This window comes from Cygnus olor, chromosome 15, assembly GCF_009769625.2.
Source record: "Cygnus olor isolate bCygOlo1 chromosome 15, bCygOlo1.pri.v2, whole genome shotgun sequence".
Lineage (NCBI taxonomy): Eukaryota > Metazoa > Chordata > Aves > Anseriformes > Anatidae > Cygnus > Cygnus olor.
In genome coordinates, this window is record NC_049183.1 from 17,275,989 (window position 1) to 17,290,523 (window position 14,535).

Genomic DNA, 14,535 nt, shown 5'->3' on the forward strand with positions numbered 1-14,535 from the left:
CACAAAATGTTGAGCTACTTGTATGAATTAATATCAAGCCCACAGTGTTACAAAAAAAAAGTGATCTGTTAGATGCAGGTTTAACACACAGCAAGACTGATTCAGTCTGACTGCACGATACAATCTGTTACGGTTGTGCACCTTTTCAGGACTGAAAGGTCCATTCAGAAAACCTGAGATAAATGGCACGTTAATTGCTGAGGTGACAGAATATCACAAACCAAAGGCAAGGAGCAGTATTTCAGACAGACCTAGATGCAAGAACTTACTGTAAACTTGAGCAAAAGAAAAGCTGAAAGGTAATTTAAATTTCAAAAATTAGCACATAGTCATTTGGTAAGATTCACTGAATATGACACTTTTAAACTTTCAAATGCAGGTCACAAAAGACTACTGCGGTTATTTAGAATGGGAAACGGCATCGGAGCTTCTCTCCCCCACCTCTGCCCTCCTCCCAACAAAAAACAAGACTGGAAGGTCTCTTTGGTTCGCCTCCTTTGCGAGATTTGTGTTACTCCTTCAGTACACTCACACCAGACAGCGTCAGGTAGCGCACTCTGGAGTTTTTGTTTGTTTGTTTTTTCCAGTCGGACAGGTAAGTGTCATACCAACAGCTGCAAAACGGCTCCGGACTGCAACGCGCACAATCAAGAGAATGCTCCTAAAATGTAGCACCCCAGGCAGGAGGTAAAAAAGGAGCAGAGAGGTATGCACATGAGAGGAAAACAACTAAAGTGGCATGAAATGGGACAGTAAGCAGCACTGGGCCACGGTGATAATAAAATATCCACAGTGGTATTCACCTGCTCCAAACATGCCACACAGAGTACCAACCCAGAGCTGAGAGAGAGGGAGAGAGAGCACACGGCGTCTTTGGGTTTAAGGAAACAAAATTAGAGGTTTGCTACCGAAGATTCAAACCTGAAATAAAAGGGCCAGCAGAATATGGCTTACTAAACATCAATTTTGCATACTGTTTAAAGTTTATTATTTAAAAACCGTTTCTGAAATTCTCAGTCACAACCAAGTAACTAAATTAAGTTTAATGCTTGTAACTGAAAGATTATGAAAATATCTGTTTTTGTTCAAACCATGTAAAAAATCCTCGATAATACACTGTAATATTTACTTTTTAAAACTAAATTGGAAGATCAACTCTCAGCAGATTTAAGTGTATTACACACGGTATTTTGTGAATTAAGATTTATTGATTTCCACTGTATTTGCTTTAAATATGGTTGAAGCTGACTGCAGAAAAGGGATGGTGAAATTTAAGTTAAAAGTAAACTAATGGTGAAAGAACATCACCTCTGGCTTCCATCAATGCCTCGTTTATCATATTTTATTAATAAAGTTCCAGGACTATCACATCCAGGGATGTTGGAGGCCTCTCCCAGCAGTGTCCTTAGCTTTGTGTCATTTTCCTGTGCCAGAGGTGAGCGTGCTTTCAAAAATACTGCCACTTCCCCAGCACCGTGTCTTTGATTGCATCAACATATTGAGTTGGTACCCAATAGACCCAGTAGTAAGATGCTTCTGTTGGGCCCAGCTGAAATGCCTGCAAAGTTAAAAACGACAACGTTTACATACGGAAAACAGAACAGCTTATACCAGACAGACTGGACATACGTCTTACCCGCTGCAAAAACCGAACAAGTCTGCTATACCTACGGCCTCTTTCAAGGATGTTGTATGCACTACACGTATTTGGTATGCAATTAAAGGAAACATTCCTCTGAGAAACAACTGCAAAGAACCAATTAAATGATGAGCTCTTTCCGTTATCACAGCTGCAACAAACTCTCTTGGCCAGTTTCAAGAACACGAGGAACTCATAGAAGACAAAAATCTAATGCATCCCCAAAGATAAGTCTCTAAAGAAATTATGCACAGAGTTAGGAAGGCAAACAGGCACTAAGACAACGAACATGTTTTAATAAATGAAATCTCAGAATTTTAATTTGTCTATCTAAACAGACAGAATGTCTTATTCTCTTACTTATGTAAGTAGGCATAGGAGAGGAGCATTACGGCATGCCAATAACCTCTACCCTTGTTTTAGAATGATTATTGTTATCATTTTTGGAAGAGGACATTTTCTTATATTGGTGATCAAAAAACAAATATCTGAGAAAAGACTAGATCAGCTCCCTCCTGCAGACAATGGTTATAAGGTACAGCATTTCCCCTTTCTTCCCCTAAAGAAAGGAAGCAGACTTATACAAGGAAATTACTTCAACTTTAGAAGTTAGTTACTGCAATCCCTGTAGAGTACATAAAGCAAAACCTCAAAAGAAACAGGCAGTAGAAATAGCACTGCTCTTCTTAAGTGCGTTACTTTTCTATAACCAATACCAGTTTTTCAGGAAATTAAGTGTGAAAAAATATTACAAAATCAAATCACTTTCTTTTTTAAACCACCAGCAAGGCCTGTTATTTATATAAATAGAACAGAAACCGGAAATTAAACTAGATACAGGAAAAAATCACTAACATTAAGAAATCATGCGTTATAGCATGAGTATTTTTACACTGCTGTAACAGTCACGAGATGGAGGATGTTAAATGGCACTACCACTCGTGTGAGATCAGCCCAGAGCTCCACAGAGTAGCAGATATCCAGTGTGCCGCCCAAAATATTTCCATTATAACAGCAGGCAATGTTGACATTCTGACATTCCACAGCACAGGAGGCTGGTATTGCTATCAGTCCCAGCCTTGCTCTATTTTGAAAGCCTTCCTCCTGCGCATTTGCATGAAGTAACTCGAATGATATTATTAAAGTAGAGACATTACTTACCATCATGTGATAATCTTCGTGTCCTTCAATAGGTTCACTCACCACATTTTTAATGGACCCCATGGGTAACTTTTCTGTTCTCTCTACATTAAAATTGATCAAAGTATTATTTCTGATATACGAGCAAGATGTATGTCATGCTAACATCAAATACCACCTCCGTTATTTCCAAAAGCTCCTCGGGTGTCAGCAGGCTTTCCCACTAGGGTGAACTTTGGGTATCTGCTGCTGAGAGGAACGTCTTCCACGTTACCATACAGCCCCCAGCTGGTGCGCGAGTGATGTAAAGGAATCCCAAACTGGACCGCACAGTTCCTCACCTTTTGATATCTGCATCACAGTAAGTACTTCAGCGTACCTGATTTGGGCCTTAAATTCAGTGAGGGGAATTTCATGTTTCTCCCTAAGGAGCTCCACTCTTACCAGCAGGATTGCTCGCCACAGTGAAAGCTAGTCCAGGTGTAAGAATATTCAGGACTATCAAGGGTTATACTACGCTCTGCAGAAATGACAAGGCTGAAAGAAGCTGAGGCAAGAGAGGCTGGCCAACCCTTTGAAGTCCAGTTCTGGTTTTAACCCGAGGCAGTGCTCAACTGTTACTATAAGAGCGCAGGCAAGGAAACATTCGTGTGTAAGTAGGAAAAGAAAAAAAAAAGGAAACAGAAAAAAAGATGACTACAATTACGTGGTAGACTTAGGAAAGCCAGCCAGAAGCAACCGACAAGACTGACAAGGTGATCGTTCAGAGGAGATTTTCTATCTGTTACGTCCCCACTTCTTTCTGAAGACCTAACTCCAAGAAGCTTCCTTTCAGTTCCAGCTTTCAGTGTCAGCCTAAAATTACCTTCTTGCACATAAAAGAGAGAAAACCGTAAGCTGAACAAAGAATTCCTTAGATCTACATAACTAATTCTTGTGAACCAGAAAAAAAGCACCTACTTAAAAAGGTAAACGGGGTGATAAACATACTCAGTCTGGGCTGTAAAGACAAATATTCTCTATCTCAGTGCTGTAACTAAGCTGACTCTAAACTATCCCCGTGAGACTTGCAACTCCTTCACGGAGTGAAATCCTACTTTGCACTCATTTACCATCCTGCAATTGAATTACTTCTCGCAACACCTCAGCAACAGACAAATCCATGCCACCAATGACTATATGAAAAGTATACAGAGCAACTGAGAAACACGTACCCTTATCAGCCCTCAGGCTACAAAAATGTACAGTGTGATGTGGGAAGCAAAGGGAGGCTGCATACGGGACAAATCAGTTTCAGTTTTCCAAGACTGCCAAGTTAAGAAAAAAAAGAAGAGCCACAACAACAAAAACTGTGTTAACAGCTACTTGTATTTATTCTAGCCCTTATGCGCTGGCATCTACCATGAATTTCTCAGAGCAGGAAGTTTTCCTCTCACCAACAGCCAGCAATTATAACCAGTCCCTAAAGGAAGTAAGCTGCTGCTAATTTGGGGAAGTAGGGAAACAGGTTATATTAAAGACAGAGGACTACAAGAAGAATCAAATTTCAAAGCTTAAGAAACACTAATCTAGAACGTTTCAGAAATACTGAATTTAAACTGGTCTAGAAGGTGAGGGAAAAGGATTAATTACCTAAATACCCCTCAATTATTTAGAGCACATTATCAGTAAGAAAAAAAAAAGCATCCGCCCAAGCTATAGAGGAAAAAATACAGCATCTCTGTCACTTAGCCTAAGAGATCTCGCTGCAATCCATACCAATGGAGATTTTAAAGACAGAAAACCTTCAAGTTCACAATCAAGTCTGTCCTACATAGGAAAGGTCAAAAACTTTCGAGATTTCTGCTTACTTTGGAAATAACGTAGCAGCTGGAGGTGCCATCCAAAGCTAATATTACCGTCCAATTAGGTTATTTTACTGGGACAGTGAGCAAGCACTTCTATTCTTCTTGCTCATCAATATAACATTGCCCCATCCTGGTCAAACTAAAGGCTTCCTTTGGAGGCAGGGGGATTATCTGAGACGTCCTCAGCAATGCACGTTATCACCACAGCACTTTCAGCTCCTCCTGGCACCACTCAAGACGGTAAACTGATTCCTCTGCACAGCAACACATGCCATAGTTTCTGCAGTTGTACGTCGCTGAAACAAGACACCCAACTGATTTTGGTTGGAAGGACAAATAACGACAGAGATGCCAGCACTCCTACTCTTATTCCCGGCTCCACGACTCTCTTTTGAGTCTCAGCCAAGTCATTGAGCCGCTATGTGATGCTGGCATCAAACCAATGTTTATGAAGTACTTTCGAGATACGTTAGAAATGCCAAATATTGTAATTTATATTTGGACCTATGAATAGCGGATTGGAACGTAAGTCTACTGGCACAACTGAACTCGTGTTTTTCAAGAACAGAAATAAAATATCAGCCAATATTCGATAACACGAGAGAATGACATCTGAGAAGCAGCAGCAAAATTTAGTTCCGAGGTAACAAAATAACAATATTATTCCCCGAACACAATTTAATCGCATCAGAAACGTTCTAGCTCACACAATTCACTTACACACCAAACATTAATTATTCATCTCAGAATTTTAGAGTCGCTCACCTTTTGTACCAATCCATAGCTGGTCTTGCTCAAGTTTGAAGGTCAATCTTACTTTCCCCCCTGATTTGTTGTACATGCCAGATAACGGCACTGTTGGCAGGCGCTCCTACAAAAAAAGCAACACAGTAAGTCGCGGTGAAACGCCCACAGGAGAAGACATGTCCTTTTAGCTTCTTAAGCATAAGGATGATCTGTTTTCCCAGTTTTCTACTAAGACAAAAAAGGAGAGGTAGAACCATCAAAGAAAGGTCTCAAACCACAGAAAAACCCCCCACTTTTCTAATTGCGACAATGTCTCACGTACCCCTTTACTAACCTGAACACCTTTAACAGAAGGCATCACATCATCTGGTTTTCCTTTATCCAATACTTTTCTGTGTTGCTGCAATGTAAAAGCAGAAATTAGAATTTACAGAAACATGACAGAATTGTTCACGTTACTCCTAATGCACCCTGAACTGACCATAACCCAACAGCGCCAGGAGACAGTTAAAAACTATTCAGTCACTTATCACACAGGAAACAGTTAATTTTCAAAGTTAACGAGCACTTCCTAGGAGAGTCTAAACAAATTATATAGACGAATAAAATCCCAATGTAATGCAAAGGGTAACATCCTTCGTAGAATACACATATACATTATGTATATATATATATATAAAACCCCACGCCTCACTTTAACATCGTACATGCTGAACCACATCGTTGGCATTTGGCAAGACAGTTTTAACAGTCAAGTGTTATATTCAGTGAACGGCAGAAAACCCTTTACATCTGACAGTGCAACATACCGCAACACAGCAGCAAACCAGGCCAGATTAGAGCAGTAGTAACTAAGAAAAACATGCTCACAGCTCGTAAGTTGCTGAGTACCTTTAAACAATGATGGAACTTACAGTGAACGTGAACTATGATAAATTATAGAAAAACAAAAGCACGTCTCATAAAGGTTGCAGATCAACGATGCACATTTTAATTTTTATTTAAATTTATTTTGAGAGAGGTTGGTGATACCTTGAGCTGAAAATCCTTTATCAGCCCACCACACTGCAGCACAGCCGCCAAGAGAAGCCTGACTGCACTGTGCTTCGCTTCCTACTAGGAGGCAACGCTTCAAGACGCGAGAGGAAAATTCAACAACCGCGTTCCCTGCGGCGCTCGGACAGCTGAGGGAACCGCTCTCTTGGCGTCCATTTAAAGGCATTTTTTAGATATCAAGCTCTTGTGTGTCAACCAAAGCTAGCGAGTTTTTAGATATAATTAATCTTGGCTGTGCTTGAGCTAACAACCACGAGTCGTTTCCCTTATTTAAGGTTTCCTGCCCGAAACGCTGCGCTGTGCCTGGCAGCAGCACAAGGGGGGCCCTCAGCCCCAGGCTGCGCTGTGCCGGGCGTTTCCCTGCTGCGAGACCCTCTCCACGCGGAGCTCGTCCCGTCACCCTCGGCTGTGCCGACCAAAGCCCCTGCCCTGCTCCGAGGGCCCCGAGGCGGCCGCAGAGCCCCGCAGGAGAACCGCCCGAGCCCCGCGGCTCTGCCCCCCCCGGGATTACGGAGACGCCAGCAACCTTTTGCCTGCAGAGCGGCTCCTTCTTGTTCTCCTCAGCCTTCACCTCCTGCTGGGCGGCCTCCTTGGGCGTGTTCACCGCCAGCACGTCGTTGATGGTGGAGCCCACCACCATGATCTTGGCTCCGTTCGTCACCTTGATCTCTCGCAGCGTCTTCTCCTCGGGCAGCAGCCCCTTGAACATCACCTTCTGCATGGCGGGCGGGAGGCCTGCGGGCGAGGCGGGGCGGGGCGGGGGTTACCGGGGGCCCGGCCGCGGCGCGGGGCGCGGGGCCGCCCCCACCGACCTGTGAGCGAGTGGATCTCCTGCTTCAGGTCGGCGCCGGTGCCGTCCAGGCGGAACTTGACGTCGTACTTGTTCTTGTTCCAGATCACCTTCAGCTCCACCAGCTCCTCGCCGCTCTCCGCGGCGCCGCCGTTGCTGACGGAGGCCGGGGGGTGCCGGCGCCCCTCGCCCTGCGGAGAGCGCCCCGCGGCCGGAGAGCCGCCCTCCCCGCCGCAGCCCGCGGCCTCCGCCTCCATGCCCGGCGCCTCGGCACCTGGGGGGAGCGCACGGGAAGGCGGGAAGGGACGGGAAGGGAAGGGACGGCGCGGCGCGGCGCGGCTCGGCTTAGCACCGGCACCGGGCGCGACCCCGGCCCCGGCCCCGGCCCCGGCCCCGGCCCCGGCCCCCCCGCCCCATCCCGCCCCGCCCCGCCCCGCCGGCAGCCCCGTCCCGCCCCGGGCCGCCCGCTCCTACCTGGGGCGGCGGCGGCCATGATGATTGTGTACAATCTGCCGCGGGGCGCGCCGGGAAGCGCCCGCCGCCGAGCGCCGTGGGCCGCGCCGGCACCCGTAGCACGGCCCCGCCCCGCCCCGCCCCGCCCCGCGGCCGCCTCCCCGGCCCGGCCCGGCCCGGCCCGAACCCGGCGCGCCCCGGCGCTAGGACCCCGCGCGGCGACGAGGGGGCGCCGGTGCCTTTACGGGGAGCCCCGCCCCCGGTGCCGGCGGCCGCGGTGATTGGCTGGGCGCTGCGGGCGGAAGGGGCGCGGCCGGATGGAGGCGGCGCTGAGGGCGGAAGTGGTGCGGTGATTGGCTGGGCCCTGAGGGCGGAAGCGCCCCGAAAGGTGGTGCCGGCGCTGAGGGCGGAAACGCTCCGTGATTGGCTGCACCCCGAGGGCGGAAGTGGCGTGAAGGGCGTGCCGTCACAGAGGGCGGAAGCGGCTCCGTGATTGGCTGGGAACCGAGGGCGGAAGAGGCGCCGTGATTGGCCGGGAGGTGCGGGCGGAAGTGTCGTGCGGTGCGTGCCGTCCCTGAGGGCGGAAGAGGTGCCGTGATTGGCTGGGAACAGAGGGCGGAAGCGGCGTCAGGGAGTGCCGTCGCTGAGGGCGGAAACGCTCCGTGATTGGCTGGAATTCGAGGGCGGAAGCGGCGTCAGGGCGCGCCGTCGCTGAGGGCGGAAACGCTCCGTGATTGGCTGGAATTCGAGGGCGGAAGCGGCGTCAGGGCGCGCCGTCGCTGAGGGCGGAAACGCGCCGTGATTGGCTGGAATTCGAGGGCGGAAGCGGCGTCAGGGCGCGCCGTCGCTGAGGGCGGAAACGCGCCGTGATTGGCTGGAATTCGAGGGCGGAAGCGGCGTCAGGGCGCGCCGTCGCTGAGGGCGGAAACGCGCCGTGATGGGCTGGGAGCCGAGGGCGGAAGCGGCGCGCGGGGCGAGGCGGCCCTGAGGGCGGGAGCGGCGCCGTGCTTGGCCGGGCGCGGGGGGCGGCATGGCGCGGGCGCTGCGGGCGCTGGGCAGCGCGGCCGGGCCGGGGCCGGGGCCGGGGCCGCGGGTGCGGTTCGGGCCCAGCCCCACAGGTACGGGGCGGGGCGGGGCGGGCGGGGCCGCTCTGGGGCCGTTCTGGGGGCGCCCCGGGGCCTCCCGCGGCAGCGCCGCCCGGCCGTGCCGCCGCCGTGACCGCCCCGCGCCGTCCCCGCGGCAGGTCGGCTGCACCTGGGCGGGCTGCGCACGGCGCTGTACAACTTCCTCTTCGCCAGGCAGCGGCGGGGCGCCTTCGTGCTGCGCCTGGAGGACACCGACCGGCAGCGGGCCCTGCCCGGCGCCGCCGACGGCATCGAGGAGATGCTCGAGTGGGCAGGTAGCGGCGGGGGCGGGGCGGGGCCGGGACACGGCGGGGCGGGGCCGGGACACGGCACGGGGCCGGGACACGGCACGGGGCGGGGACACGGCACGGGGCGGGGACACGGCACGGGGCGGGGACACGGCCCAGCACAGGTCGGGGACGGGACACGGCGCCCAGCGCGGCTCTGGCAGCGGCCGCGTGCTGGACGCCTCGTGCCGCGAGCAGCAGTCGGCGCTCGCAACCCCCCCCTTGACAAACTATAAAATAAATAAACGGGTAAATTGCGCGTGCGGTGTTCGCCAAAAGGCGTCCGAAGGTGTCGGTTTGTGTTCTGAGTCCTAAGAGCTGAGAGCGAGGGGAATTGTAGAGCAAGCAATTACGGTAAACTTACAGCCGGGTTCCACAGGCGTCTCCACAAACAGAAAGGTAAATTTCGAAGAACCCTGCTGTTGAGTGCTAATTCTGGAGCAGGTGAAATAATTGGCCGAGATCTCAGCTGCGTTTTCGCAGCACCGGTGTCCGTTACTATGGGGAGCACCCTTTGTACGTCTGCCCCTGACTAATTTTTGCTCCAGGTCACCTGTCAGAGCTGCCCAACTGTTCGCTGGGTTGAGGTGTTTCTTCCCGCTTTGGGCTCCCCACGCAGCACCCCACGCCCCGACGTCTCTGCCTTTTCACGTCCCGCCGTGGGGATGTTTCAGGTATCGCCCCTGACGAAAGCCCTCGCCGCGGCGGTGCGTTCGGACCCTACCGGCAGTCGCAGAGACTCGACCTGTACAGACAGGCCTGCGAGGTGCTCTTGGAGCGAGGCGCGGCGTACCGCTGCTTCTGCACCCCGCAGCGCCTGGAGCTGCTGAAGAAGGAGGCGCTGCGGAACCAGCAAACCCCGCGGTAGGCAGCCCTCTCCCCCGGGTCGCCGCCTCTGTGCCGCGCGCTCCCAGTCGCTTAGGACAAGGTGTGTGCGACGGGATTGTTACCTCCGTGCCCTCAGAAGCTGAGGGGAGTGACGTCCAGAGATGAGAAGCTGACTGGACGTGTAATGGGCAGACCACAGCTGAAATTCACGAATTCGTGTAGATTCCATCGAATGTAAGCGTGGCTGGGGTCGGTGTGTGTTAACCTGAGACCTGCGTTCTCCTTTCTCGAAGATACGACAACCGCTGCCGGCACCTGACGCCCAGAGAAGTGGCTGAGAAGCTGTCGCAGGGCCTTGACTGGGTGGTCCGCTTCCGGCTGGAGAAGGGCGTGGAGCCCTTCCAGGACCTGGTCTACGGCTGGAACAAGCACGAAGTGGCCGAGGTGGAAGGCGATCCGGTGATTCTTAAGGGGGACGGCTTCCCCACCTACCACCTGGCAAACGTGGTGGATGACCACTACATGGCCATCAGCCACGTTCTGCGAGGAACCGAGTGGCTTACTTCAACATCCAAGCACCTCCTTCTCTACAAAGCCTTTGGCTGGGATCCCCCCCAGTTTGGTCACCTCCCGCTGCTTCTGAACAAAGACGGTGCTAAGCTGTCGAAAAGGCAGGGGGACGTCTTTCTGGAGCGCTTTGCTCGGGACGGCTACTTGCCAGAGGCTCTGCTGGACGTTGTCACCAGTTGCGGCTCTGGATTTGCAGGTAAGGGGAGCGGGCTTCGTGCTCGCTGGGATACCCCGTGATGCTGACTTTGGGCAAAGGGCTAGGCTTATTCCAATATTCAAGAGCTTTGACGGTGTTTGAAAGGATCAGGAAATAGTAGTCAAGCAACCAGTCTGAAGGGGCTTCTGTGGCTGAAATGCTGCCGGGGCTTCCGTAGAGCTGGGAAGGCCTCGGTGGCGGCCTGGGATGGTGGGAACATTTCTGTCCCTGGGTAGCCATTCAAGTGGAGCCTAAGGCTTAATGACTTCCTACTGGGGACAGCCTTCTTCTTCTCAAGGTGAAGAAACCTTCTGCAAACTCTTGGGAAAACTTCTATTCTGTGGTCGATGAGTGCAGTCAAGTAATACATCTTTCACACTTCTTGATTAACCTGAAAGACCGTGAGAGGTTGACTCAGTTACTCCTTTTGTTGCTCTTGCTGTGTGACTATTGCATTAACTTGTGTTTCGGGAACTTTGCTTGGGAATGAAACCTTTACTGGACAGCGAAGCCTCCTGGCCAGGTGTTATTTCTGCCGGGCTGAATGATGCAAGGGGTGTTTCACTGTAGGGTGTAACAGAGCCAGGCAGAATGTCCCAGTTTCTAGTTCCTTCACAGAGTCGGCTTGTCCAAAGAGGGCAACTTCCAGCGCACGCCTGCCAGAAGTTCCCTCCTCGCATGTCGCTGCTTCCTGTCAGCACCGTGGAGGGCAGCCCTCCTCTGTCACTTCTTGGCTGTGTGCCGCACCAGCGCTGAGCCTGTGGTTTGCAAGGAAAAGCAGTGACTTTAGTTCTCTGCTGGAGAGCGGATGCATATCATAACCTCGTTGGGATATGTTGCAGAGAAGCAGATGGGGAGGACTTTGGAGGAGCTGATCTCGCAGTTTGAAATCGGCAGAATTACAACCCATTCCGCCTTACTGGATCTTGAGAAACTCCCGGAATTCAACAGGTACAAGCACCAGCGGTAACGTTAAATCTGAATAGTCTGTTGTAGGACGTCTGTCTGGGGTTCGATGTTGCTTTTCTAGCGGGTGTGCAGTTCTAATTGGTAAGTGTTGTGAGATTGAGATCATTAGCTTCGAACTAACCCAAAGCGGTCTAAATGCAGTTTTTTCCCTTGTCACAGGGTGCACCTCACTCGGCACATCGAGAATGAAGAGCTACGGCAGAAGCTAATTCGGGAGCTGCAGTCGCTGGTGGAGCGTGTCTATGGGGACCAAGAACTGGATAAAGAGGTTCTAGAAAAGGAGTACGTGGAGCAAGTCCTCCTGATGAGAAAAGTACGAAAAGTGGTAGCGTTGCGTTACTGCTTCGGGGAGTGTTGGAGCATGGGGCGCCGTGGTTTTGTGGGATTCCTGTGCGGAGACTCAGCTGAGTTCTGGGCGTTGCTGTGACCTGAGCTCTGCAGCCCGCAAACAGCAGGTGGCTGTCCCTGCCAGTCCGAGGGAAAAGCCGCGTAGGCTGTGGAGAGGATGGAAGATGCCGTGGCTCTTCCCAATGTCAGGAAAGAGGGTGAAGCCAGCAGTTTCCCAGTCTGCCCCTGGGATGCTGCCGTAGCATCTGGTGAATTCCTTGCAGAGAATAAAGTGTTCTTAAAAGGGCAAGCAAAGTCCCCGTCTGTTAGCACGAGGGCGGCTGTGGCAGCGGGGACTGGGCCGGCCACGTGACTTCCTACGTGTCTGATGAGAGGCAGCGATGAGTGTGGCAAGCCGCTTCCCAGGGCCGAACTCTGAGTCAGCTGCATGTGGCTGAGCAGGACTCGTACGGCAGCCCCGCAGGCTGCTTGTGTGTCCTTGTTCACACCAGCTAGTTACGGCTGTGCAAAAACGAAGCAGCCGAAATGTCAGCAGTTCACGTTTCTTTCGAGCAGGTACAAAGTGCAAGGCAGCGGTGTGTTTGGACCCTCTTCAATTGCTTGTGAAGTCCAGAGAGCAGAAGTCACCTCCCTCCTCACCCCCTCACCTTAGCCTGCAGTCTTGACAGCTTTGCTTTCTTCCTCCAGGGTCACGTAAGCCTCCTGAAGAACCTGGTGTCGTGTGACTATGCTTACTTGTGGGTTAGGCCCTCAGTGTCCCGAGAGCAGCTCCAAACTATTTCTGCAGAAGCAGATGACGTAGGCAAACTAGTCTTAGGGTAAGTGTCTTTCTGCAGCTCTGTACGCACCCACCCGTCTGCCCCGCAGCATTGCTCCTGGCTGCTGTACTCCTGTTGGACACGCTCACGGTTTCCGTTTGTTCTGGTTTACTGCAGAATGTGCTGTCGCTAATGACCGGGGAGGAGGTCTGAGTGTCTTTAACTGAAAGGCTGCTTACCAGCAGGAACGCTTACATTAATGCTCTTAGGCAAGAACCGTCGTGCCTAGATTTTGTAAAGCACCAAGCAGAGCGGAGGTTGTGCGCCCACGTGGTGCTAACGAAGAAAGCTCTGGCAGGGTTTTCCCATGCCCCAGATCTCCCGTGCTTCTATCTGTTGTAGCATCTGACTGGAGAAGAGCAAGGCGCTTCTGGTCGATGTGTATTCGGATCACGTAACCAAACTCCTGGGTCTCTGGAATTAACCCAGTCCCTGCACAGTCAGAATCACTGTCACTTCGGAAAAGCTCATCCCTGGGGGGGATTTTCTGGCTTCCATTTCTTGGTCTCTAGCTGGCGTTCTGCAGTTCTCTGAGGGCAGGAGAGTAAGCCCTGAACTGGTAGCATTGCCAGAAGATTTTGCAAAACCGGCCTGAGGCAGCTGGCAGTTCTCTAAGTCACTCGATGCTTCTGGGTAGGAGTCCTGTGTGCTGTACGTCCCCAGATTGTAAGGGCATCTTCTTTCCTAAAGGCTTATGACGAGACAAACAGCTGTTTTGACCATGGAGGAGTTGAACAAAGACCTCAGAAACCTTCAGAAGCAAACCAGAGAGACTAAGTACAGCAGCATGATGAAGCTCCTTCGCCTGGCTCTCAGTGGACAACAGGTAAAAAAAAGAATTCTGAGACTGGGACCTTCTCTTTTTGTGGCTGTGGTTTTTTTATTTTTTTTAAACAGCTATCTTCTCTCTGATACCAAGATACTGGTGTTTTGGCTGCACATCCTGCAAGAATTGACATCAGTTGCTGTTAAGAGTGAAAGTACTGATGTGCAGGTCTGGAAGAAAGGCCGCTCTGAAAGTTTCAGAAGGGCAGAAATCGTTAAGGCATGAATGTGCTGGTCACAAATGTGTAGTTAGAAGAACTTCTGGACCAGCTGTCTTTTTGGTTCAGTTTGATCAGTCTTAGTATTTTGGCAGTCAGTATTTTAGTACTTTGGGAGGAAAAAAATAAATCTTGCTTTGAGATTGCTAAGAAAAACCCTGCCCTTGGTGTAACAGCGATCTGATAGCTAATCAGTTGTCGCTTCCTGCCTGACGGTGCAGCCACTTGTACTGAGAAGCGTGAGTTTCCATTCGTACAACGACTTCTTGTGCGTTTCAGCACGGACCGAGCGTGGCTGAGATGATGGTGACGCTGGGACCCAGAGAAGTGTGTGGACGGATACGCAAAGCGCTCTCCAGCTGATACGGGACAAATGACTGCGGGGGTTAACCCTGGAATGCCGGTGGCGCAGGCACCGCCTGTCCTTGTCTTAGACCTGTACCTTGCGGTGACGGCACGACTGTCCTTGGTCGCGTGAGGGGGGCTTTGGACCGTGCGTGACGTTTGCGGGTCTGTACGTCCCCGCGCCAAGTGGAGCCGAACGCAGGTGTGGGTCTGTCCTCGTGCTTTCCTCTTGTGGCCGCGGCCCGGTTTTCCGGCTGGGGTCAAACAGACGCCGGCACTTACAGCGGGACCGCGCGGACGGGGAGCGGGGCCGGCCCCGGTGCCCTGGGGAGCCT

The 14,535-nt window shown here is 51.8% G+C and overlaps 2 protein-coding genes across 2 annotated transcripts; one reads left to right on the plus strand and one right to left on the minus strand.

Annotated features, from left to right (window-relative positions):
• Positions 1-1,188: 1,188 nt before the first annotated feature.
• Positions 1,189-7,801, minus strand: UBFD1 (ubiquitin family domain containing 1). The gene is made up of 7 exons (XM_040575182.1): positions 7,694-7,801; positions 7,242-7,493; positions 6,956-7,164; positions 5,708-5,773; positions 5,392-5,497; positions 2,801-2,883; positions 1,189-1,558 (listed from the first exon to the last, which is right to left on the minus strand). Exons 1-7 carry the CDS (start codon positions 7,710-7,712, stop codon positions 1,448-1,450), a joined length of 846 nt encoding a protein of 281 aa, XP_040431116.1. The 5' UTR covers positions 7,713-7,801; the 3' UTR covers positions 1,189-1,447.
• An 872-nt stretch (positions 7,802-8,673) lies between these two features.
• On the plus strand, positions 8,674-14,401 carry EARS2 (glutamyl-tRNA synthetase 2, mitochondrial). The gene is made up of 9 exons (XM_040575181.1): positions 8,674-8,790; positions 8,916-9,071; positions 9,758-9,947; positions 10,205-10,677; positions 11,520-11,628; positions 11,806-11,959; positions 12,682-12,812; positions 13,503-13,638; positions 14,135-14,401. The coding sequence occupies exons 1-9, from the start codon at positions 8,703-8,705 to the stop codon at positions 14,216-14,218; spliced, it is 1,521 nt and encodes a 506-aa protein (XP_040431115.1). The 5' UTR covers positions 8,674-8,702; the 3' UTR covers positions 14,219-14,401.
• Positions 14,402-14,535: the final 134 nt, after the last annotated feature.

Coding starts and splice junctions, on each gene's coding strand:
- UBFD1 (XM_040575182.1), bottom strand. Junction 7,165..7,241: donor GGAGATCCACTCGCTCACAG/GTCGGTGGGGGC, acceptor CCTCGCCCGCAG/GCCTCCCGCCCGCCATGCAG. Junction 5,498..5,707: donor CTTCTGTTAAAGGTGTTCAG/GTTAGTAAAGGG, acceptor CTTTTTTTGTAG/GAGCGCCTGCCAACAGTGCC.
- EARS2 (XM_040575181.1), top strand. CDS start 8,703: ATGGCGCGGGCGCTGCGGGCGCTGGGCAGCGCGGCCGGGCCGGGGCCG. Junction 9,072..9,757: donor GGAGATGCTCGAGTGGGCAG/GTAGCGGCGGGG, acceptor GGGATGTTTCAG/GTATCGCCCCTGACGAAAGC. Junction 11,629..11,805: donor AAACTCCCGGAATTCAACAG/GTACAAGCACCA, acceptor CCCTTGTCACAG/GGTGCACCTCACTCGGCACA.